Genomic DNA, 23,810 nt, shown 5'->3' on the forward strand with positions numbered 1-23,810 from the left:
TTGGACCCGCCCCCTTCAAAACAACCCTGCGTTTCGTTTCCGACTCCAGCGGCCGGCTCCGCCCCCAAACGAGACGTAAGGATTCTGGCGTCGGAGCCGCGCCAGATGAAGAGCGGCTCCCGTTCCTCGACGCCGCAGAGCGCTGAGCTCTGCGGCTCCGCACCGAGACGCTCTTTTTACTTTTGCCTCTCGGTCCACTGAGCTTCCCTCTCCTCTGAACGTCCGCACAGAAGCAGTGCGGTCGTGGAGCCCGCGAAAGCGGCGATGGAGCGGAGGCCACCGAGGAGGTCGCGGGGCGGCTCGCGGCCGGGGTCGCGTCCGCCCGCCGGGTCCCGGCCGTCAGCCGAGCCGAAGGGCGCGCAGCTCTGGCTCTTCCCCGGCGCCCCGGGCCTCAGCGGCGCGCTGGCCCGGCGGTCCGAGGAGACACGCCAGATGTGCTGCACGCGCGCTCGCCTGGCGGTGCTGGAGCGCGGCGGGGCCGGCGTCCAGGTGCACCAGCTGCCGGCGGGGAGCGACGGCGCCAGGAAGCCAAGTGAGTGGGGCCGGGCCACGCCAGTGCGGCCCTTCGGCCTCGGGACGGCTTGTGAGGGTGGGCGGCCTGGGGCCGGCAGGACCGAAACTTCGCGCCGGGGCGGCCCGAGATGTGGGCGTGAGGTCCTTCTCTAAGAGAGGAACGCTCCTAAGTGAACCCGGCGCGATAGTGGTCCGCGGTGGCCGCAAAAACGCGCCGGGCCCGGGGTCGTGTCCCGCGTCGCGGGCTTGAGGCACCCGAGAGCTCCCCTAGGTCCGTGCCCGGAAGGCGTCGAGTTTGCGGGGGTGGTGGCGAGCCCTGGACAGCCCTCTCGGCGGGGTAGCCGCCGGGGGCGGGGAGCGCGTACATGCAGCATCTTCCCTTTAGCCAGTCTGCCTTTATCCGTGCTTTCTGTTCGAAGTTTGTTTTTCACAAACAAAAAGTGTGCCCCTTTTTAGAACGTAGCGACTCCGATTTTGTGAGCTTTGCAGAATACCTTGTTCTCGACGGCAGTGTCCTACATTAGCGAGCCCTTCCCAGAGCGCTCGCAGTCGCACTTCTCCGAGGGGGTAATCTCCGTGGAGACTGCGTCGGGTGCTGCGGCCCCGGGTTTACGGGGGGGGGGGGGGGGGGGGGGAAGCAAATGGCCGCACTCGCACTCTTACAAATTTTGCCCGTCTGTTGAGGGAAGAAAATGATGTTCTGTGGTTCGTTTTGCTTTTAACTGGAGCGAAGTGGAGCATCTTTTCTTTTATTCTGGTAGTCATTTGCGATCCTTTTTGGTGAACTATCTATTCGGGTATTTGCCTGGCTTTTTAAAAATTGAGTTTTTCTTACTAATTTGAAAGAGTTACATGAACATTAAGTAAGAATAGCCCTTTGTCAGTCATACACGGTGTAATATTTTTCTCAACTTGCATTTAGTTGATGTTTTATAGTCTGCGTCATCAATCTATTATTTTAAGGAGGCTTATGGACTTTGTGTTATGTTAGAAAGTTATCCATACCAAGATTTTTTTAATGCACTCATTTTCATAGAAATTTTAAGTTTTTAGTTTTAAAGTTAAATGTTTTGATAATCTTGGCTGTTATTTTAATTTAAGGAGTGAGGTAGGGGATATAGGTTTATTTGTGTTTTCCTAATGGCCACCCGGGTGTCCCAATACCTTTTTTTGAATAATCCTTCTTTTTTTCAACTGATTTGAAACGCTGAGTCTCTAAAAATCGGTAGTCAGTTAGACCATTTTTTCTTTATTACCAAAGTATTTTGTTTCTCCTACCACGTATAATGTGAAGTGGTTTGTGCTTTGATATTTCACATAAATAGGTTCTATTTTTCATTAGAACTAAAGAGTGAAACAAGGCCCCAAATGTACTGTGACCTACTTTAATTTTTGTGATAAAACTAAATGAGATAAGAGTAAATGTTAATTAGTGAACAATTTTAAATCTCTTAACTTTTAGAAAGGGCTAAATATGCACTAATACCAATAAAAACTTTTTTAACAACATCCTCTTTGAAAATAGTCCCTCAAACATAATGTTAAGAATGTAGCCCTTGGTTTCTCTATGAAGCATTCAGGAGGGGTTTATTATCATTAATTGTTTTGTTTTTGGAAAGAGTATATCTCAGAATATACAATATGTTTGCTCCTACAATGAGTTATGTTGTCTAAATACTGTATTTTCTTATAGACTTTTTCATTGCTGTCACTTAAACTTTAGTTTTTCCATCTCAACTTACTAAGCAGGAATCTAATCTCAAATTTTAATTGGCTTTTTAAAAGATATACTCAATAATAAAGTATAGATCAGTGTGTTCACAATTTTTAAAAAAGTCCAAGGCAATAATCATTGCTAACGTGTCTGCTTTCTGTACTTGAATTTTCTTTAAAGACAAGATCATGTTAAGTCAAAGGTTGTCTAGTTGAAATGTTTTCCGTTTGTTTAAGTGTATTGTAATGAAATCAATGATGAGAGTGGGTAATAATCAGAGTGATGATAGTTCCTGGTTGGATTTGCTCTGCAGAGTGCATTAAGTTAGGAAAAAAAATGAAGATACATTCCGTGGACCAAGGAGCAGAGCACATGCTGATTCTATCCTCAGATGGAAAACCATTTGAGTACAACTATAACATAGAATGTGAAAGGTAGGGAACTATTTTTTAATTAAAAATTATTTAAATTTTACTTAAAAGGCAATCATAATTTCTGTGGTAAAATATTAATTTATATGATTCGAGCCCCCTGTTTTATATAGTGGCATCATAAATAAACAATGAATTCTGAACTGACCATGAGTGAACTACAAACCAATTTATGTTGCTAGGGCACTTACCATGTGTTGCTTTGATATTTAAAGGAAATGTTTAGTTAGTCTGCCTAGCCCCAAAGTGGACTTTCAAATTTATTAACTCATAATAATCTTAGAAATTAGATTTCTAGAATAAAATTTTTCAACCTAGGAAAAAAATACGTTATCATGGAATGATTTGTGACACTTTCTCCTAGTAGATCATATGAATTAGAACTTCTTTTTATCTTGTTTTATTCCTGCATCATAAAATTATATTGTTTGCAAAAATCTTTGAATCGTCTTATACAATTATAACTATATAATGCACATTATTTTCCTTTTAAACCACTAATTAAAATATATCATTTTTATAATAATTTTAGATGTACTAAATGTGAAGCAGTAAATTTGTAAGTTTTTTTCTTCAGCTTCAATTCTAATTAAATACAGTTAATTCTAACATTGATGTTGTGACTTTCATTCATATGATAATATAAAATATATTTTCTTTCATCAGGCTTCAGTGCATTTTACAAGAAAAATATATAATTCAGATCACATGTGGAGATTATCATTCTCTTGCACTCTCAAAAGGTACTTTTCTGCAATATTAATTGTATTTTAGAGGGAGTAAATGTGTGCATATGTAAAACTAATAGAATGTCTATGCTTTACTTTATAACAGGACAGAAATATGGTTTTGAATTTAATATGGTTCAGAGCACTGTTCTTAAAGGAGATATAAAATGAGAGAACTCTTGGACCTATAAAATCTTCAGGTTTCCATAATTACTATTCCTACATTTTATTCTGTCAAATGACAAAACTAAAACAATTTAGTAATGAGTTTGATGTTCTTTATTTGAGGGGAAAATGATCCATGAATTGGGGAGTACAGTTCCTCACAAGCAGTGGAGCATCCTTCCCGGGGATTTTGGGCAAGAGCAAATTTTATAGAGCATTAGAAGACCAAATTTGGAAATAGGGGGTGATTGCCTAGGGTTGTGTATCTGACCTTATTTAGAAAGATCAAGGAAATAAGTATAGAGCCCCAGAGTTGGCTTGATATTTGGGGATCAACTGCCTGGATGTACTGTTTTTCTGGTCAAGTGGAGCATGTATGGAAGGAAACACAAAAATTTGATTGACATGGCACCCCAGACAGGAGCGGCTCCATCTTGGGTCTAGAGATTTATTTCAACAGTTTCATGTTTCTATTTTTCATAAATGAAACTGGAAATATTCTGAATAGTCAAATCATTCTCTCTAGATTCAGGACCAAACACTGGCCAGCCTTTTCTAGAACCTTTTTCCCTTTTCTTAGTGCTCTTCCAGCTCCTATGGCAGAAACTCAGTATCCTTTGGCTCTGCTTCTGTGGACAGTTAGCAGGCCCCTGATGGGTTTTCATATTACGTTTGGAATTCAGGCATTCTCCTTAGCCCTTTTATTATTTCCTATTTCTTACCAGACACCATAATGGATTATTTCCTAAAGACACTTGACCATGGAGGAATAATTAAGACAGGAGGACGATGGAGAGGAATTTGGGGTTGAAAAAAATTTTTTTAATATATAGGACAGACATAAACTGAATGGAAGCTGGGATTCAAAGAAAGTAAATAATCAAGTATTTGACCTGTTTTGAAGGCCCTAAGGAAATTTCAGGGCATGAACTTGTATTGGAAAAAAATTGGCCTGATGGTTTGACTTCATCCATTCGTGAACACATACTTAATTTTGAGTATCTACCATGTTCAGGTTATGAAGACAAAGCAGACACACTGTGCCTTCTAGAACTCCAGGGTCTAGTGATGTAGGGGGGAGGGGATATTTGGGGTTTATTGCTGGTAAATCCCATGTAGGAAAAAGGAAAGTTGGGGAAACAAGAAGTAAAACTGCATTCTCATCATTATATTTTTGGTGGCTGAAAGGTTGGTCAAGGTAATTATGTTAGAAGGACAGGCTCTGCCACTAGATCTTGCATAGTATCTTGAAAATAGGTGTCCAGTAAGCGTTAATTCACTGATATATTTTTTCAGACTTCATTAGTTATTGTCAACTCTATTATATATTGGCTAAAAACTTCTTTACAAATATATTTCATATTTTCAACTAATGGAAGAAGGTGCTGGTTCTTTTAAGATACTGTGTGCAATTTCAACTGTAATTTTGAATATTTACAGTAACTTTATTCATAATCGTCAGAAATTAGAAACACCCCAAATGTACTTTGGCTAGTTAATGAAGAAAATCTGCCATATCATACAATGGAGTACCAATTCACAATACAAAAGAATGGACTTTTGATGAATGCAACATCAAATGTGTTTTTAAGTTGTTTATTTAGGATCTTTAGGCAAGTTAAGAAGAGGGGGTTCACACAGAGAGAAAAGAGTAATTCTAGGTTTTTAGGTTTTTATCTAGATGTAAAATGCTTTTGTTTTTCACGGGCCTATCCTCTTTTTTTTTTAAATAAGTATTTCTTGAATTTAATTATAATATGTTCAGATAGCTTCATTTTGCCTGTCTTTGTCTGTTTGGGCTTCTGTAACAAACATACCATAAATTGGGTGGCTTAAACAGGAGAAACTTCATACACTTCTTGAGGCTGGTAGTCCAGTTCAAAGTGCCAGCACATTTGATGACTGATGAGGGGCCATCTTCTTACTCAGTGGAAAGGATAAGAGAGCTCTCTGAGATCTCTTATGAGGGCACTAACCCCATTCATAAGGGATCCACCCTCACAATTTCATCTAATCCTAATCACCTCCCAAAGGCTCTACCTCCTAATATCACATTGAGGGTTAAGATTTTAGTGTATGAATTGGGGGAAGACACAACCATTTAGTCCACAACACTACCCTTTGAGGTAGGAGGTAAGGAAGTATAACTGTTACTGCTGATAAGATTCTCTGGTTTTTCTGATTCAGAAATACAGGATCTAAGAAGTCCTGTCAATTTGAATGTAAGAGTTTGTAATAGTATACCAGTAATATGGATTGCATTTGTAATGCACTAGGGTAATGTCTGCTGTGTTTTCAATGTAATAAGACAGCATTTTCTTTGTTTATGTCAAGGTGGTGAACTTTTTGCATGGGGACAGAACTTACATGGCCAGCTTGGACTTGGAAAAGTATTTGACTCAACCCCTACACCACAGATTGTGGAGCACCTCTCTGGAGTCCCCTTGGCTCAGATTTCTGCAGGGGAAGCCCACAGCATGGCTTTATCCATGTCTGGAAACATTTATTCATGGGGAAGAAATAATTTTGGACAACTAGGCCTGGGCCACACAGACAGTATGGAAACATATTTTGAAATTCATGTTATCAACATATATATTTGTTAGCTAAGTAATGAATTTAACACAGACATTCCTTTTAAAAATGGTTCAAGTCCTCACTTTTATTTTTACTGTTCTTCCTGGTTCTCTCTCTGTGTGTAGGATGGTTTAAAAGTCATGCATAGTGTGGAAGTCCTTGCTGTAATTGAGACACATGTCAGGGCCGCGTGGAAAGGGGGAAAAGTTTCACTCTGGGGTTTGGAACACGTGGATTGTGGTTCCCATTTCACAGTTAACTAATTGCAGGGCCTTACCCAGTCACTTACAGTTTTTCTCTAGGCCTTATTTTTATTTTCTGTAAAGTGATGAGTTTGGATGAAATGACCTTCAAGGTACATGTGCACTTAAGTGTCTATTAGTATAATTATATTATGACCAAAGGATACTAACATTCTATCTTAGAAACTCACATATCCCAATCATATTCTATAAGCCATTAATTACATGTGTACACATACACACATGGGTGTGTACACAATAAAACATGTACAGTAATTCCCATTATCGAACTACCTCCACATAGTGGAAAACAGAACAACTTAGGATGCCAAACACCTTGTTAGAATTTTCAGGTGTAGCAGACTCCATTGATTTATCAACTCTGGTAATGCACACTTAATCCTCTTGAGTTATGATCAAACACTGCATTTCTACTTGATGTGGTCCCATGCTGGTTACTCAGGAGAACCCATAAGTCAGTGTTAGAAGAATATTCAGAGGTGGCAAAGGAATAAAGGGCAGTTAAACTATTTTTGACAAGATTCAAAAGTGTTTTAACGAGAAAATAATCATGAAAGAAAGAAGGTGTAGGATGAGGCAAGGACACCATAGTAGAGAATTTAAAACAAAAAAAACTTCATTAAAAAGGATAATTTTCAATGGGAATCAAAAATATCAGATATTTTGCAATTACAGTTAATCAGGCTAGGTTAAAAAGAGGAGAATGGTCTCTGGAAAGTGGCTTGATACTTCCATAGGTGAGTACCCCCAAATGTGGTCCTTTACCATTGCCCAATCCCACCCTTAAGCCTAAATACACCTACATAGAGCCTTTCTTGTCACAATGTGTTGGGAACTATTGCTGTTATGCTTGGAGGAAGTAGTCCAGGTATTTTACCAGTAGCACGGAACTCTAGTGTGAAGTTCAGCATTTCCTATTGGTCACTTCAACTATTCTTTCCTTTGTATAGATGAAGATTTTCCTTCCCTTATTGAAGCACTGGACAGTCAGAAAGTTGAATTCCTTGCTTGTGGTGGCTCTCACACTGCCGTGCTCACAAAGGTGCGTGTCCTCATGTTTCCCTGGCTTTTCTTTGGGAAGAACACTTTGTAGTGTAGTGGGGAAAGCACTAGAATATCTAGGTGTGGGCAGTTAGTCTTCCTCAGGGAAGAAAGGTCATCATTTCCCACAAATGGGACTGTCATCCTGATAACTGAGGGTTTTGCTTGACAGTGCTTTTTAATTATTCACCTATGCCTTTGTATCAGTGAATACAACTTCTGTGTCGTATTTCTTCAGAATGTCATACAAAGTTCTATTTCCTTAGGATGGGCTCCTGTTTACATTTGGTGCTGGACAATATGGGCAGCTTGGTCACAATTCAACAGAGAATGAGTTAAAACCCTGTTTGGTGACTGAGCTCGTTGGGAATAGAGTGACCCAGATAGCATGTGGAAGGTAAGTTGTAAAGTATTGATGAACGTTGATTAAGTTCATATAATAAATCTAGATAGGAAGTTTAAAACTTTCCATTGGTTTCATTGGTTGAGATAAAAGTATTAAAACATTTTCAAGTGGATGAAAATGGTTAATTTACATTATTGGTAGATAATCATAGTTTTTATTTTAGCATACATACTTGGGTTTTTTTAGTTAAATCTTTTTTTAATTGTATTTTTTTCATTGCCATTTAGTCCCATTATACCCCCATACCCCCAGCAAGCACCACACTGCTGTCTGTGTCCATGAATCCTTTTTCATAAGATGCCCCTTCAGTGAAATACCTTTGTATCTGTTCAAATGCATTTTGTCTCTAAGAAAAATGTCATTTATTTAGGAAAAATAAAATAAAATAACAAACAAAACAGAAACAGACTTAGAGATAGAGAACAGAGTGCCAGCTCTTAGAGGGGAATGGGGCTTGGGAGCCGGTTAAAAAAGGTGAAGGGATTAAGCAAAAAACAAACAAAAACCCCCATAGACACAGACAACAGCTTGGCGATTGTCAGAGGGAAAGGGGGTTGGGGGGATGTAGGAGAACAGAGGTGAAATAAATGGTGATGGAAGGAGACTTGACCTGGAGTGGTGAACACACAATACAATATACAGATGATGTGTTACAGAATGTACACTTGAAACCTGTATAATTTTAACCATGAATTCAATTAAAAAATAAAGCATGAATCCCAAACTATCATCCATTAATGTAATCACTTTCTCACAACCCCTCAGGGGCCATCATGCTTCATTACCATTCTTTCAGAGTGATCACCTTAAAGTGAAGACAAAGTCATCCTTGGTTTTACTAAAATAGAAGTTTGACTTTCACAGCTATTTTTAAACAAAAGTAGAAAAACGTTCTCAAACATCAATCAATCCACTTCTCACCAGTGGGGTGTTGGTTCTTGGAGTTAAATATTTTCACCCAGATACACCCATTCTTTTGAGCGGTTTTTTTCCTCACTAACCACAACCAAATTCAGACTGTACTGAATATTAAGTTCATTTGTTTGTTTACTCACCCTTTGCTGTTAAACTGGTATAGGTACTTTCAGTCTACAGAAATAGACTCATGATCTCAGAGTAAAATTACATGAATGAATGTTATGAAGGCAGACCACAAATTATTGGGATTGCATAATTCTCTGCATTCACTGATGTCTGCATTATCCAAAGAAACTATCACCACATTGGATTTTTCATAACACACCTTCTTTTGTTCCAAGAGAAGTTGTCACATTAGAGATGTCTTAATGGAAACCAGGGCAGTACCCCTACTAACACAGGAGAATTCACTGGAAAGACAGAACTCCCTGAAAGCTCTCATACTCATGGTCACATTTATTATAGGAGGAAGGCACAAATTAATATAACCAAAAGAAGAGATGCATATGCATAGACAGAGCCTAGGAGGGGTCCAAATAAGGAACTTCAGGCATCTGCTCCCCTTGACAGTGTTAACCTCCTCCCAGCCTGATACATGACAATGTGTAGAGTATTGCCAACCAAGGAAGCTCACCAAAGTCCAAAGTTGTTATTGCAGTTTCATTGCTTAGTTGTGATTGATGGAGTTATGTCTAGGTAGAATTCAGAGTCCAGCCTCTCCCTCCTTGTAGGTTTGCCTTACATGCAGCCAGAGGGGCCCTCCATGAGCCATCTGGGTAAACTATTAAGTGTGGTCTCAGGGGCCTACCAGGAATAATAAAGACACACACCTGTCACCTGGCTAATAATAAGGGTTTAGAGGTTACCTCCCTGGCACTGAGGACAAAGGCTGAACCTCTTTTTGAGTAAGGCCAAATTCTATACAGTGGGAGAGACCATTGAACAAAGTTGTAAGAAAATCAGTGTGATAAAATCTTTGGGAAATAGAAAACTCAGAGGATCATCTAATTCCATTTTCTAGGATGCAAAGAGGTGGCTTCCAAGAGGTGGGGACTCTCAAGCCAAGGTTTAAAGAGGGAGGAAAAGGAAAAGGGAGATGCTTGTTCCTGATGAAGAGAATACTATTTGCCAAGGTGTAGCATCATGGTGTTGAGTGGACTTAGGGATTCCAAAGTCATCTCAACCACATATTGATGGTTTCTTAGTTTCCAGGTGGCAATTTTCATGCATTGGCAATTGGTTAACTAATTTCATTCATTGGCTAACCTTATTTTGTCAGTTTACTGCATTGCTGCGAACTTTCATTGTGGATAATTGAGAACTGACCATATGTGTGTTTTTTTTTTTTTAATAGGCGGCACACACTTGCCTATGTTTCTGATTTGGGAAAGGTCTTTTCATTTGGTTCTGGAGAAGAAGGACAGCTGGGAAATGGTGGAACACATAATCAGCTTATACCACTTCCCATGAAATTGCCATCAAATGAAGAAATCAGATTTGGTAAATTCTATAGGAGCACAGGATTTAGCATAAATATCTTTGTCGAGAAACTGTATTGTGGCAAGAAAAGAAATGTATGACTGTGAAGGGAGTTTCTCTAAATATTGGTTTCATTTTTTACTTAGAATTTAAAATATCCAGTCTAATTTATCAAGTCAAAATAACTTAGTTTCTTCTTACACCTTCAGATGAAGATTAATTTGGACTTAAAATGATACAACATAAAAATAGACTATATAAATTCAGAAGCATATGCAACCTCCGATTCCAGTTTGCAGGGGGGCCTATTAATTTCATGGTGATTTGTTTTCTTACCTGGTTAAATTGATTCATAATCATGTAAAATCCTCAGAATGAGAGCAGCTGACATATGTGAGGTAACTGGGCTGAACACTTAAACATGTGTTATCTCACCTATCCTTGAACAGTTCAGGGAGAAGTGTACTCTCAGTCCCATTTTACTGGAGTGTGCAGAGACTTAGAGAGCAAAGGGTTAGCCCGTAAGTGGTTTGGCTGGATTTGAACTGTGTCCTGTGTAACCTCAGAGCCTGAGCTATGAAACCCTCTACTCTAGAAGTTCCTCTGGCCCTGACTGCCAGGGCTCAGTTGGTGGAGCATCTTCCCGAAAAGCAAAAGGTTGCCGGCTCCATTCCCAGTTAGGGCACATGCCTGGGTTGTGGGCCTTGTCCCCAATGTGCGAGAGGCAACCAATCAGTGTTTCTCTCACACATTGATGTTTCTGTCCCTTGCTTTCTCCCTCCCTTCCCCTCTTTCTAAACAAATAAATAAAATCTTAAAAAAAAAAAAAAAGTTGTTCTTTGGAGCACTTTGGTGAAAGTTTAGTGGTAACCTAAAATACCAGAATTCTCTCAGTTCTCCTGGGAAAATGAACAGTAGGGTTATTTCCTTAAGCAGTGCATATATTTCTTATAACCACTTACATAGACCTTTAAAATAACTTATTTACCTTCCTCACAGCCAGTAGTGATTGGTCAAATCTTGAGTTGTAGGATATAGGTTTTAGTAATAAGGGCCAAATTACACCAAGGAACAGTTAACTAATCAAATATTTGTTTGATTTGTGTTATATATACATATTTATATACATAAACATTTATATTATGTACATTAAACTAGTGTCACATATCAACCTTGTGAATCACCTGTTTGTCTATTAGACTTTACCCTGAAGTAGATATATATTTCTTCTTTACGTATAGGAAAGGTGCTGAGTCTTTGCCTATCAGAAAGCTAAAAGGACTAAATTTAGAAATAATCTGAAATTAAACTGAGTGTGCATGTTTGTTTGTGTCAAATGATACTCTAAACTCTTTTTGTATATCCCTTTCAGAAAGCCGTAACTCAGAAAAGGAGTTAATATTAATTGCTGGAGGGAATCAAAGCATTTTGCTCTGGATGAAAAAAGAGGTAAAAAAAATCTCTAGATACTCTGTAATTTGGTATTTTAAGTAAAACAGTTCCAGAATCCAAGTTTGGTGAATTCCAAAATCATCAGGTAACTAGGCTGACTTTTAGGGAATAGGTGAGACATTACTGATCCTTTATTGTCTAAACTACATAATTACCCACAAAAATCAGATTTGAACCTGGTAAATGTTGAATCAAAGAGATTTCCTTAGACTCTTCTTACTGTTTTGGGAGGCTCCCTGCCAGTGAATGGTATTTGGTCAGTGTTGCCATTGTAATGTAGCTCTGCCAGCCAGTACTGAAAAAGACCTGAGGTTCACAGGCTTACGAATAACGTCCTCGTCCTACTTCACCAAGGCAAATCGTGTTCCTCCCACTTCTACACACAGCCCTTTTAGGACCTTTCCTTCCCCTCAGAGCTGTGTGATGCTGTTCGTTTTAATCCAGTCATACCTGTATAAAGTGCTAAGTGTTGTTGGGGCACTCAGAGAAATTTACTTTGGATCTAAATTTGGGTCCAAACTGGGCAACTAGGCAAATGATGGATTACTTATTGGTAAAATTTCACTTTATAGTTTCCCAGAGCTATGTTATGTTTTTAAAAATCAATATTACTGTCTATCCTCAGAATATGCCTAAAAGTTGGGTTCCTGTTTCTGTTGTTTCTAAATTACTATATTTTACTTTTCTTGTTTGTTTACAGAATCCCTATGTTAATCTGAGGAGGAAAATTCCCACACTGAATGAAGGGACTGTAAAGAGGTGGATTGCTGATGTGGGGACTAAGCAATGGCAAAATACAAAAAGGTATGCTTCATGTGTCTGTCTGCTATGTAGTCCCCTAAAATTGTACCCCCCCCCCCCGCCCGCTTGTTTGCTCAGCACAATACACAGATGTAAGATTTTGTGGTCTACTAAGTGGCCCATTAGCCAGAGATCTCCAGAGAAACAGAACCAATAAAGAACGTTTGTGTATGTGTGTGTGTGGAGAGATTATTTGTTTGATTGATTTTTTAAGGAGTTGGCTCATGGGTTTAAGAGGGCGGGTAGGTACAAAAACGATAAGGCAGACTAACAGGGAGGCCCAGGGAGGAGCTGATTTTGCAGCTTGTGTCCCAAGGCAGTCTGGAGGCAGAGGTTCCTCTTTTCGGAGACCTTAACCTTTTTCTCAGTAAGGCCTTCAACTGATTGGATGAAGCCCACCCACATGTGTATTCTCCACCTATGGAGAATAATATGCTTTATTCAAAGTCTGCTGATTTTAAGTATAATCTAATTTAATACCTTTACAACAACATTTAGATTTTTTTTATTGTTGACATTATTACAGATGTCCCTCACTTTTCCTCCCTTTACCCACCTCTACCCAGCTCCCACCCCCTAGTTTGGTGTTTGACCAAATATCTGGGTACTGTTGCCTAGCCAAGTTGACACACAAAATTAATCATCACAACAAGCATGTAATATCCATGAGAGCAGCTTTCTTTACTGCAGAACTTCTCTGGGCCTTTGATATGTTTGCATGTATTTTGACTACCTGAGAAGGAAACACAGTTTACAGTTTCCTAGGCCTATTTGACCATAGAACCACTTGTTTGTAGACTTCCTATTCACAGCTGAACATCTCCTACCACCTATAGAGGTTATACTTAATTTTTACAAAAATGTCCTTTTTAGAGATATTTTAGGTATGGCTTTCTAATTCTGGAAAGTAGTTGTACAAAAAGTTTCATTATAATTTGCTCAGCATAAACAATCAAGAACTATTTGTGCAGTTACTAGTAAGATGGAACTGAGCATACTCCCCCTCCTCCCAATTTAATTTCTGGTAATTTTTTGTGTTCCACTTAAGTGGAACAAAAATAAATAGGGCTGGGAAAAGTTGGGTAAGATGAGAGAGAGTTTTGTGTTGTCGAAGAAAATACTGACTGTAGGTCAAGCCTTTTCCTCTTTCCCTGTGGCTTCTCTGAATACATATCTTTTTATTTCCCATGTTAGTCACTGAAAATCAGGTTTAATAAATGGAATCAACATTTAGATACCCAAGGCAATAACAAACCATTTGGAGAGAGAGGGAAAAGGACAATTATAAGATGTTTTATTTATCATGTCTCAGGCAATAAGGAAGCATAATCATGATTCGTTTTAACCATTATTTTATTCCTTAACATAGGGAAATCAGAGAGATATTCTCATCTCCTGCTTGTCTGACTGGAAGTTTTGTGAGGGAAAGGTAATTAATACATGTAATGAATTTATAAAATTCTGTTGAAAATAACTGTGTGACTATGGTTAATAATACCATATTGTGTGTTTGGAAGTTGCTAAGAGAGTAGATCTTAAAAGTTAGAAGAAAAAAATTGTAACTATTTGGTGATAGATGTTAACTAGACTTCTTGTTATGATTATTTTGAAATATATACCTATATTGACTTGTTATGTCATACACTTGAAACTAATATATATCAATTTTATCTCTTAAAAGTACTGTGAAAGATTATAAAGAAATGGTTTGAGGATAAAATAATTACCTATGTATTTATCACTTTGAAAATTATTGTTACATGATCGCTATAGAAAATGTCAAAAACACAGTATTACACACACAAAAAAATGAAAATCACCCATAATTCACTACCAAAGAGTAATAGCTAGTAGCATTTGTATGTATACTTTTTCTATGTAAATGTATTTTTTTTATAGAAATGGGATTATGTGTTGATTTATACATTGTTTTACACTTAATATATTTGTCCATTTTTTAAATTATGTTCAATTTCCATATTCATTTCTTATAACATCATTTTTTAAAGATTTTGTTTATATATTTTTGGAGAGAGGGGAAGGGAGGCAGAGAAAGAGAGAGAAACATAATTTTGGTTGCCTCTTGCACATACCCCAACTGGGACTGGCCCACAACCCAGGCATGTGCCCTGACTGGGAATCAGACCTGTGACCTTTGCTTTGCAGGCCAGCACTCCACCAACTGAGCCATGTGGGTCAGGGCTCTGAAAATATCATTTTAATGTCTGTATGGTATTTCATGGGAAGGACATACCCTTCTTTAAAATTTCCTTGTTGAAAGATGTTAGGATTTCTTTGAATTTTTAAATAATATGAGGGAAAAACTTTATAATTCTTTTACTAAATATTTATATAATTTTATTTGCAAGACTTTTTTTAGACACTAAATATATTGCTTTACAAAGAATGTGTATTTTTAGGCAGTGATTGTATTCAGTTCACTACATCATTCATGGCTTAAAATATACATCATTAGTAGTTTTTATTGGAATACAAACAATTTACTGTTCAAACATCTCTGATTTTTTAGTCCCCACTTTCACTTTATATAACTGTCTGATTTTTTAGTCCCCACTTTCACTTTATATAACTGGGAGAAATGGCTTTTTTTTTTTCCTCCCAGGAATAGGAAAACTCTTCCTTTTTTCTGTGGCTATTTTTTTTACCGGAAAATAAATATTTCTTGATTGCCCATTTAAGATAAGATAATGTCTGAAATAAAGTTTGATAGAATATATTGTTAATGAAGCCTTGATAGTTTTGGCATTTTAGAAGTAATCATGTTGTCAACTATATTTTTAATTGTATTTGTTATTCGGCCAAATTATTTATTTATTTATTTATTTATATTTTTCCACTGCGTGGCCCACTTCATTGCCTGCAGCCCACGGGTGAGGCCCGGCAATGGTTCCAGGCCAGGGTGCTCTGGCATGGGGCAAATTATTGTAGTTATTGTAAAGTTGAGTAAAAATGAAAGCAAACTTTAGAAAAAAACTTTATCTAGATAGATAATCTAATAAAATACGTAATTTTGAATTGTTCTTTTTCATTTACTTATTCATCTATTTTTAAAATTTATCTTCCACAGAATAGCTACAGAAACGATGTCTGTTCATTTGGACTTAAATAAAGCAAGAAATGCCTTTAAGGAGTTAACCCAGAAGGACTGTATTCACAACATGGTGGTATTCTTCAAATTGTTTGGAAAAGAAAATCACTAAAACAATTTTTATAAGAATTCAGAATTTCAGAAGAAATATTTTGTTTTGAGAGACTGAGACCCTTTAGTATATCCATGTTAAACTCAGCATTCAGGTGTTTGCTCACATAGGGCTAAATAGTTGGTATAGTAGTCATATAGGTTAAAAATAGTCTAAATAATTCACATATACACATATGCACACATTCTCGTAGAGGGAATTGTTTCAACTCAGAGCTTTAGGAAGATGATTAAAGGATTTGTTGAGATTGGTACACTAGAATAAGAGCATTTTATTTGTAGATATTTTCAACATAAGGATAGAAATGAGCACACTTTTTCTGATTTAAACATCCTCTTTACCAAAGACCACCTGGATTCTTCCTCTCTGTTTTGTTCCATTGCACCTTTTCCGTAGGTTTTAGAATATTCTTGTTCCTTTGAGATTGTAGCTTCTTTGTTTACGGCCCTATCATTACTGTCTTCAGGTTTCCCACTTGCAGATGTTACAAACACACTTCCTTTGTTAATTTAGCCTTTCTTGATTCAGCCTCTATTAATTTATTTCCCTGTTCTATTATGCTGGTTGATCTAGGGGTGGTACTTGGTATGTTCTTTTCTCAGTCTGGTTCTTTCTGGGTCTCTGGTTCCTTTTTCTTTCTCCTTCATTTCTTTTCTCCTTCCCTTCCCCTTCTCCCCTTACTTAACCACTCTACTTTCCCCCTTTCTGTCTGTTCCCTTCCATCCCTCCTTTCATCTTTTCTTCTGTTTCTATAGCTCTCATTCTCTTCCCCTCTCAATCTTGCTCTCATCTCCCTCCCTCCCTCTCACCTCTCTCACCTCTCTCACCTCTGTTGCTCTGTCTGATAGTTAGCATTCTGTATTTTAGCTGCAATTCCCCCTCACACCCATTCCTGTATCTCGGAAAGATGGAAAGTTCAGTTCTGTTAACTTTGTTTGACAACCATGGTGCCATTAGGGATTTGAGGTACAATGGATCCCTAATTATGTATCTTTATCAGGACTCTGCAGCACTTAATGTAAAGTGTCACCAAAAACAGAAGACCACTTCTGTGGGAGAGGGGAAAGGTTGGATCAGTTCATCTCTAAGACTGATCATGCCTTGGTCATTCCAGAACAATATAAAGTGTAACCGACATAATCAAGGAGCAACCTTCCATCATTTCAAACAGGATAATTGGGTCAGAAGACCTGTAATGGTTCTATTTTGAGATTTCTGTGATAGGGATTCACAGACTTGGCATTCATTCATCTATTTAGCAAACATTTGAATGTTTGCTATGTGAAGGGCATTGTGATGAGTAGTCCTGATGAACAATGAAAGAGAGATGCTTCCTGTCCTTAGAAGGTCATGGCTTAGTTCAACACACGGATGCATTCATGGAGCTATTAGTGGGAAGATTGGCTGTGTTTTACGTGCTGCTCTCTTCCCTCGTGCCTAGCCTAGAATGTAGTGAGTATATAGTAAGTATTTTGGATGAGTTCAGTCATTACTAGGGCAGTTGATAGTCAGCTCTACTTAGAGCACCCAAAACAAGGTTCCCAGGGGAAGTAGGAGTTTACCAGGTGCCCACATGGGGAAGGGCATTCCTGGCAGTGAGGAAAGCTGTAGACTAAGGCATAGTGTGTGAAACAGTATTACTGGCTTGAGAGTATTGCAATAGTTCTGAGTGGGTTGGCAGGTTTGGGGATGTGGCTCATCATGAGCAAAGAGATAGGAAGGATGTGTGCTTTTGAGACATTATTAAATAGAGGTGTCAGGTATATGTAACTCCAAAGACCAAACCACAGAGCAGGAGCCCAGTATGTTTTGACAAGTAAAAGTAATTATAAATGCAAACATTTAGACATACCATTTAGCTACTGTTTCATAATTTAATGACTAAGAACTAGGGCTTTGGAGTCAGAAAGATCCAGGAGAGATTCCCGCTTAGTGGTGTGACCTTGAGCAAGTTAATTTCTCTGAAATACAGATTTCTCATCTATTAAAGGGTTAAATGACCTATTTAATCATATGTAAATCATTTAGCATCTGACAAAAACTCCATAAGTAACCAGCTTATCTTCTTAGTGGGTTTTTAACCAAATTATATTATCTGAGCACATGTGATGAATAAAAACTCAGAATTACATTTAAACTTTTCCTGAACACTTGAATTCTGAATTGGAGAAACCAAGGATATTGGAAGGGCTAGAACTAGAGTTTGTGGGGGAAAGAGTTGGTGATGAGATTCTATGGGAAGATGATAGGAAACCATGTTGGTTTTTGCTGCATTTGTTACTTTTTGTTTGTTTTTATGTCTTATTTTTGTTTTGCTTTTGGGAGTTTGAACACATTCTTCCTTTCCTCTGTAAAAAAAAATGTGAGGTGTGGCTCTGGAACCAGAGGTTACAATGTAGTATTTATCATTGGAAGGGTTATTAGTTCTGAACCCACTGTTCCTCCAGTGTAACTCTTGTACATGTAATTTCTTCTTTATCTCTTTCATGCACCCCCAGTAATTGAATGGGGACAATACTTGTCACATATATACACCTCAGGTATTGGGAGACTAGGTGAGATGGGATGTAAACATGGGTTTTAGACTAAATGATTATTCCAGTTTCACGGTACAATGAAACTTCAGGTTCTAAACTTTATTTTGTTTACAGTAAATTGCACCCAGTTCCTACTGTGTTTTGAGTGTCTTCTCCCTGATCTTTTTTGACTACAGATAACCACATGTCTCAGGGATAATCTGCTCAAAAATCTTCCATTTCCTTCACACCAAGAAGCTTTAGGAGTTTTCTTCCTTCTCCCAGAATGTCCCATGATGTATGATTGTAACAACTGGGAGAACCTGGTGATTCCGTTTGCAGAGGCCGTTTGTAAAATGAGTGATAAATCTTCAGGGGCTCTGGGTAAGATTGATGATGTACCTGTGAAAATACTTACCACTCTCTCAATGGAAAGATGTGCCTAGTAAAGTTATAGTAAAACTTAGGTAGATATTGGAAACACATTCATTTTTTTTTACCTTGTATTCTTAGCGTATTCTAATGATGCTTTAATAGTTCCTCTGCTCATCCAAAATATATTGTTTTAGTATCTTTTTAAAGTTCTTATAATGATCTGTGTATGACTTGGTCATGAGGTCCTTTTTCCTTAGCTTTTCATTATGAAAAATTTCATACGCAAAGGTTGGAGGGATAGTACAGTGAATACCCATGTATCTCCTACCTGAGAGTCAGCAACAATATGCGCTTCCTTTCTCCTTAAGTACAGGTTACATCTTTGCTGAATTATTGAAAGTAAGTTGGAAACATCATGACATTTCACCTATAATATTTAGTCATGCATCATATAACCATATGGAAATCTTCATTATCATGACATCATTATCACATCTAGTAAAAATTAGCCATAATTCCATAATACCCAATATCCAGGCCATATTCAAATTTCTGCAAAAGGTATTTCAGAGACTTTTAAAAAATTCTAGGTCAGTTGTCCTGTCGGATATCCCACCTATAGATTTGTCTGGTTATTTCCTCCTTTGTGTTTCCAGTACATTGACAGTTATTTCTAGGGGCTTGATTAGATTTAATGAGTTGGGGTTTTTTGACATAAATAGAATATTCAGCCCAAGTAAGTCCATTCTTTTTTTATGTTTTATAAAATCTAGATAATATTTTAAGTGATGGAAGGCTAGTTTGAGACTTTTTTTGTTTTACAATGCCAAAGGTGTTTTTTAAGAGTTAAAAACTCATGCTGGAAGCACGAAAAGACTTGTGCGATCAGAAATAGTTTTTAATCTAGTTTTCAATACAGTATGCTCTTTCATCGGGAAAAAATGTGACTATTTTCACAGAATAATTATCAAGATTATGGTTCTAGGATCTGTTTTTTAGGACATTACATTCTAAATTTAATTGCAATCATATTTACTGAAAAATGTATTGCAAATGTGTTTTTGTAACTATGATATATAGAAAATATTCTATCAGTTTTAGATCACTTTTTACCTTTAAGAATTCAAGAGAAATTTCGTGCTAACATTGATTTACTTTTGTATTCCCCAGAGGAATATTGGTCATCTCTGCAAGAATCTGCCTTCATTAAACTGGTACAGATGTTTAAAAGCGTCATCACTGCCCAACTGTGTCACTGTACTCAAAGTACTGAGAGTAACCGTCACATCAGAGTCCTCCTAGAAATGTTGAAAAGGCTGCACAGGGTAAGGGTTCGCTCTTTTAGAAACCTATATATCCCTATTTCGTAATAAAAATTCCCTTAGTTTTCAGCTAGCCTGAATCTTAAGCAGATTCTTGAAACATGAAGTTTATATTGCTATTTTTTTAATTTTGTTTTTTTGTGTGAATTAAGTTGTCTATCTGAAGGAGTGTACATAGTGTCTAAGAACAGTTTGTAAGAAAAGTAATATAACAGATAATCAGTGTAACTACTGCCCATGTTGATAAAGAAAGCATTTCCAGTAGTTTAAAAATGCCTGTGTGTTTTTCTCTCAGCTTGCATCTCCTTACCTCCTGGAGGTAGCCATGATCCTGGATTTTGGGTTAATCATTCCCTTACTCTAAGTTATTGTTTTATGACTATTATGCTGTTTAATTTTGCTGTTTTTGAAGTTTATGCAGATGGAATACATGCTTCTTACACATTTGTTTTACAAGTTTCATCCAGAGTAATACTTTGGCTATATTTCATTCATTTTCACTTCTACATCGTAGTCCGTTGTTTGAATCTACCATAATTATCCATTCCATTACTGATGAATATATGTGCTGTTGGCAGTACCTTTCAGGGGGAACGTTTCTCTATGAGAAAACATACTGCTATAAACATTTTTGTACGTATTTCTTGGTGTTCATGTATCAAGAGTTGGTTTTTAGTTTCCATGCCTAATTCTGGAATTAATAGGTTTGTTAGGATACATAAGAGCTTCCCAGACAAAAAACTAAAGGCATTATCATCACCAAACCATGATTATATGAAATGTTAAAGGAACTTGTTTAAGAAAAAGATGATCAAAACTATCAACAATAAAATGGCAAAAAGTGCAAATCTATCAACAATTGAATCTAAAAAACAAACTAAGCAAACAAGAACAGAGACAGAATCATGGATACAGAGAGCGTTTCAATGGGTGCCAGATTGAAGGTGGGGGGGGGGAAGAATGGACGAAGAAGTATGGGGAGTGAGAAGTACAAATACATAGTAAAGAATAGCCATGGGAATGAGGGATATAAAGTACAGCATAGGAAATGGAGTAGCCAGGGAGCTTATATGCTTGACCCATGCACATGAACTTGCTTGAGGGAATGGGGGGGCCAGGTGGAAGGGGGGCAAAGGGGGAAAAAAACAGGACAACTGTAACAGCATAATCAATAAAATGTAATTTAAGCCCTGGTGGTGTAGCTCAGTGGATTGAGCACAGACCTGGGAAGCAAAGGGTCGCTGGTTCAATTCCCAGTTGGGGCACATGCCTGGGTTGCAGGCCAGGTCCCCAGTGGGGGGTATTGATGTTTCTCTCCCTCCTTCCCTTCCCTTCTCTCTAAAAATAAATAAAATATTTTAAAAAATAAAATAAAATGTAATTAAAAAAATAAAAGTATTTAGAAGTTTATCGTCCTGATTATCAATTTCTACTATTAAATGTAGGCATATTTTATGTTCATGAAAGTGTCGGATTTGACAGTAGAGGAATTGGGCCCTTGTGGCACTTTATTCTGGTTAGGAGTTTTTAATTTGCATTTATCCTGATAATCTAATAGCCATTAAGCAAAATTATCTTTATTTTTAAAAATTTATTTATTTTTTATTATTGTTCAAGTATAGTTTTCTCCATTTACACCCCACCACCACCCCTCCCCACCCATCCCTGCCTCCCACCCTTGAACCTACCCCCTTTAGCTTTGTCCATGTGTCCTTTATACATGTTCCTTGATGGCCCTCCTCCTGTTTTCCCCTATTGTCCCTCTCCCCACTCCCCTCTGGGTACTGTCAGTTTTTTCTCTATTTCAATGTCTCTGGTTATATTTTGTTTGCTTATTTGTTGATTAGGTTCCACTTACAGGTGAGATCATAATAGTATTTGTTTTTCACCGCCTGGCTTATTTCACTTAGCATGATGCTCTCCAGTACCATCCATGCTGTCAGGAAGGGTAGGAGCTCCTTTCTTTCTGCTGCATAGTATTCCATTGTGTAAATACAACATAGTTTTTTGATCCACTCATTTGCTGATGGGCACTTAGGCTGCTTATAGCACTTGGCTATTGTAAATTGTGCTGCTATGAACATTGGGGTGCATAGGCTCTTTTGAATTGGTGTTTCAGGATTCTTAGGGTGTACTCCCAGCAGTGGAATTGCTGAGTCAAAAGGCAGTTCCATTTTTAGTTTTTTGAGGAAATTTCATACTGTTTTCCACAGTGGCTGCACCAGTGTATTGGCTACATTCCCACCAATAGGGTTCCCTTCTCTCCACAACCTTTCCAGCACTTGTTTGTTGATTTGTTTATGATGGCCATTCTGACTGGTGTGAAGTGGTATCTCATTGTGGTTTTAATTTGCATCTCTCTGATGGCTAGTGATACTGAGCATCCTTTCATATGTGTCTGGGCCCTCTGTATGTCCTCCTTGGAGAAGTGTCTGTTCAGATTCTTTGCCCATTTTTTAATTGGTTGGTTTGTCTTCCTGGAGTGGAGTTGTGTGAGTTCTTTATATATTGTGGAGATCAAACCCTTGTCTGAGGTATCATTGGCAAATGTGTTTTCCCATACTGTTGGTTCTCTTTTCATTTTACTGTTGTTTTCTTTAGCCATGCAGAAACTTTTTATTTTGATGAGGTGCCATTTGTTTATTCTTTCCTTTATGTCCCTTGCTTTAGGGGACATATGGGTGGAAATACTGCTGTGTGGAATATCTGAGATTTTTTTGCCTATGTTTTCCTCTAGGACTTTTACGGTGGCAAGACTTACATTTAAGTCTTTTATCCACCTTGAATTTATTTTTGTGTATGGTATAAGTTGATGATTGAGTTTCATTTTTTTGCATGTAGCTGTCCAGATCTCCTAAAATTGTCTTTATACATGAAATGTTCTCATAGGTTATATTCTATTTAAGGTCAACAAGACTAAATGTCAACTGCCTGAAAATATTTTCCAAATAATTGAACTCACGCACTGCCTTGATTTTTATGAAGATGCACGTAGAAGGTCCTGTTGGAAAATGAGCTTAGTAAGTATGGCATGTTTAAATGGCATTTTGATCATCAGTAAGTTAATATAGGCATTTGTGCTATAACTTTCTACATTACATGAATTTCCAGAAATCTTTGCTGTCTGCAGAATTGCCCAATAGAAATAATAGGGCTTATGGGAAAAGCAAGATAGACCCCTCAAAACCTCTGCAGTTTTGTAGCCAGAGCACTAACAGAAAATCTTGGCAGATAGCTTGGATCTACCAGACAAGCATGTTGTGGAGAGTGCCATGCGAATATGGAAATGTACGAAAACAAAAGGGTAGAAATCTAGCCATACTCTCATTAGAGGACTGGTGGTACTCAGATAACAGAGATTGAAGTGGAAAGGAACGCTGCTTAGGTTGGGCATAGAAGGCAGCAGTGTGACTAACCAGGAGCCAGCTGTATAGGGCTGCAACTTTGGGGAAGGTACCCTGTGTGTAAGCACTCCTTTTATATTTTCTTAAAAGACAGCTAAAGGGCCCTTGCTGCCTGACTTAAGGTTTTTTCCTTTTCTCTGAAGCTTATAATCCTACTCCTAGCACATAAGCCCTTGCCTGGCAGAAATGTATGAGCTAACCAGCTACCCATATTATTTTATTCCCTTATTTACCAAATATATCTGAACTAATTTACATTTCAGAAGTGCGAGTTGCAGAACAGGTTCTTTGGGAAAGTGTCCAGAGTTTACAATTAGTCGTTAAATTAAATGAGCACTAAAAATACTAGGTCTGTATATCTTTCATTGGTACATGTAAAATGTTTTCTTAGAATTTTATGTACTGACCATCAATTCGAATTGCCTTGGTTTTAAGTACTGAGATTTTAAATCATTAGGGGTTTGAGGCTCTGAGGTAAGACGTA

General features: G+C 37.9%; 1 protein-coding gene across 2 annotated transcripts in view; it reads left to right on the forward strand.

Annotated features, from left to right (window-relative positions):
• Positions 1 to 108: 108 nt before the first annotated feature.
• HERC5 (HECT and RLD domain containing E3 ubiquitin protein ligase 5) overlaps positions 109 to 23,810 on the forward strand; it is a 42,837-nt gene continuing 19,135 nt past the window's right edge. For both annotated transcript variants that reach the window (XM_071221256.1, XM_071221257.1), the window contains exons 1-14: positions 109 to 532; positions 2,541 to 2,661; positions 3,325 to 3,401; positions 5,886 to 6,107; positions 7,342 to 7,433; positions 7,699 to 7,829; positions 10,111 to 10,256; positions 11,608 to 11,684; positions 12,388 to 12,491; positions 13,858 to 13,917; positions 15,577 to 15,670; positions 18,423 to 18,609; positions 19,771 to 19,925; positions 22,829 to 22,942. In XM_071221256.1, the coding sequence (XP_071077357.1) occupies positions 265 to 532; positions 2,541 to 2,661; positions 3,325 to 3,401; positions 5,886 to 6,107; positions 7,342 to 7,433; positions 7,699 to 7,829; positions 10,111 to 10,256; positions 11,608 to 11,684; positions 12,388 to 12,491; positions 13,858 to 13,917; positions 15,577 to 15,670; positions 18,423 to 18,609; positions 19,771 to 19,925; positions 22,829 to 22,942 (1,848 nt within the window). In that variant the 5' untranslated portion in view covers positions 109 to 264. The remainder of the gene's footprint in view (positions 533 to 2,540; positions 2,662 to 3,324; positions 3,402 to 5,885; positions 6,108 to 7,341; positions 7,434 to 7,698; positions 7,830 to 10,110; positions 10,257 to 11,607; positions 11,685 to 12,387; positions 12,492 to 13,857; positions 13,918 to 15,576; positions 15,671 to 18,422; positions 18,610 to 19,770; positions 19,926 to 22,828; positions 22,943 to 23,810) is intronic.

Source organism: Desmodus rotundus, chromosome 4 (assembly GCF_022682495.2).
Source record: "Desmodus rotundus isolate HL8 chromosome 4, HLdesRot8A.1, whole genome shotgun sequence".
Classification (NCBI taxonomy): domain Eukaryota; kingdom Metazoa; phylum Chordata; class Mammalia; order Chiroptera; family Phyllostomidae; genus Desmodus; species Desmodus rotundus.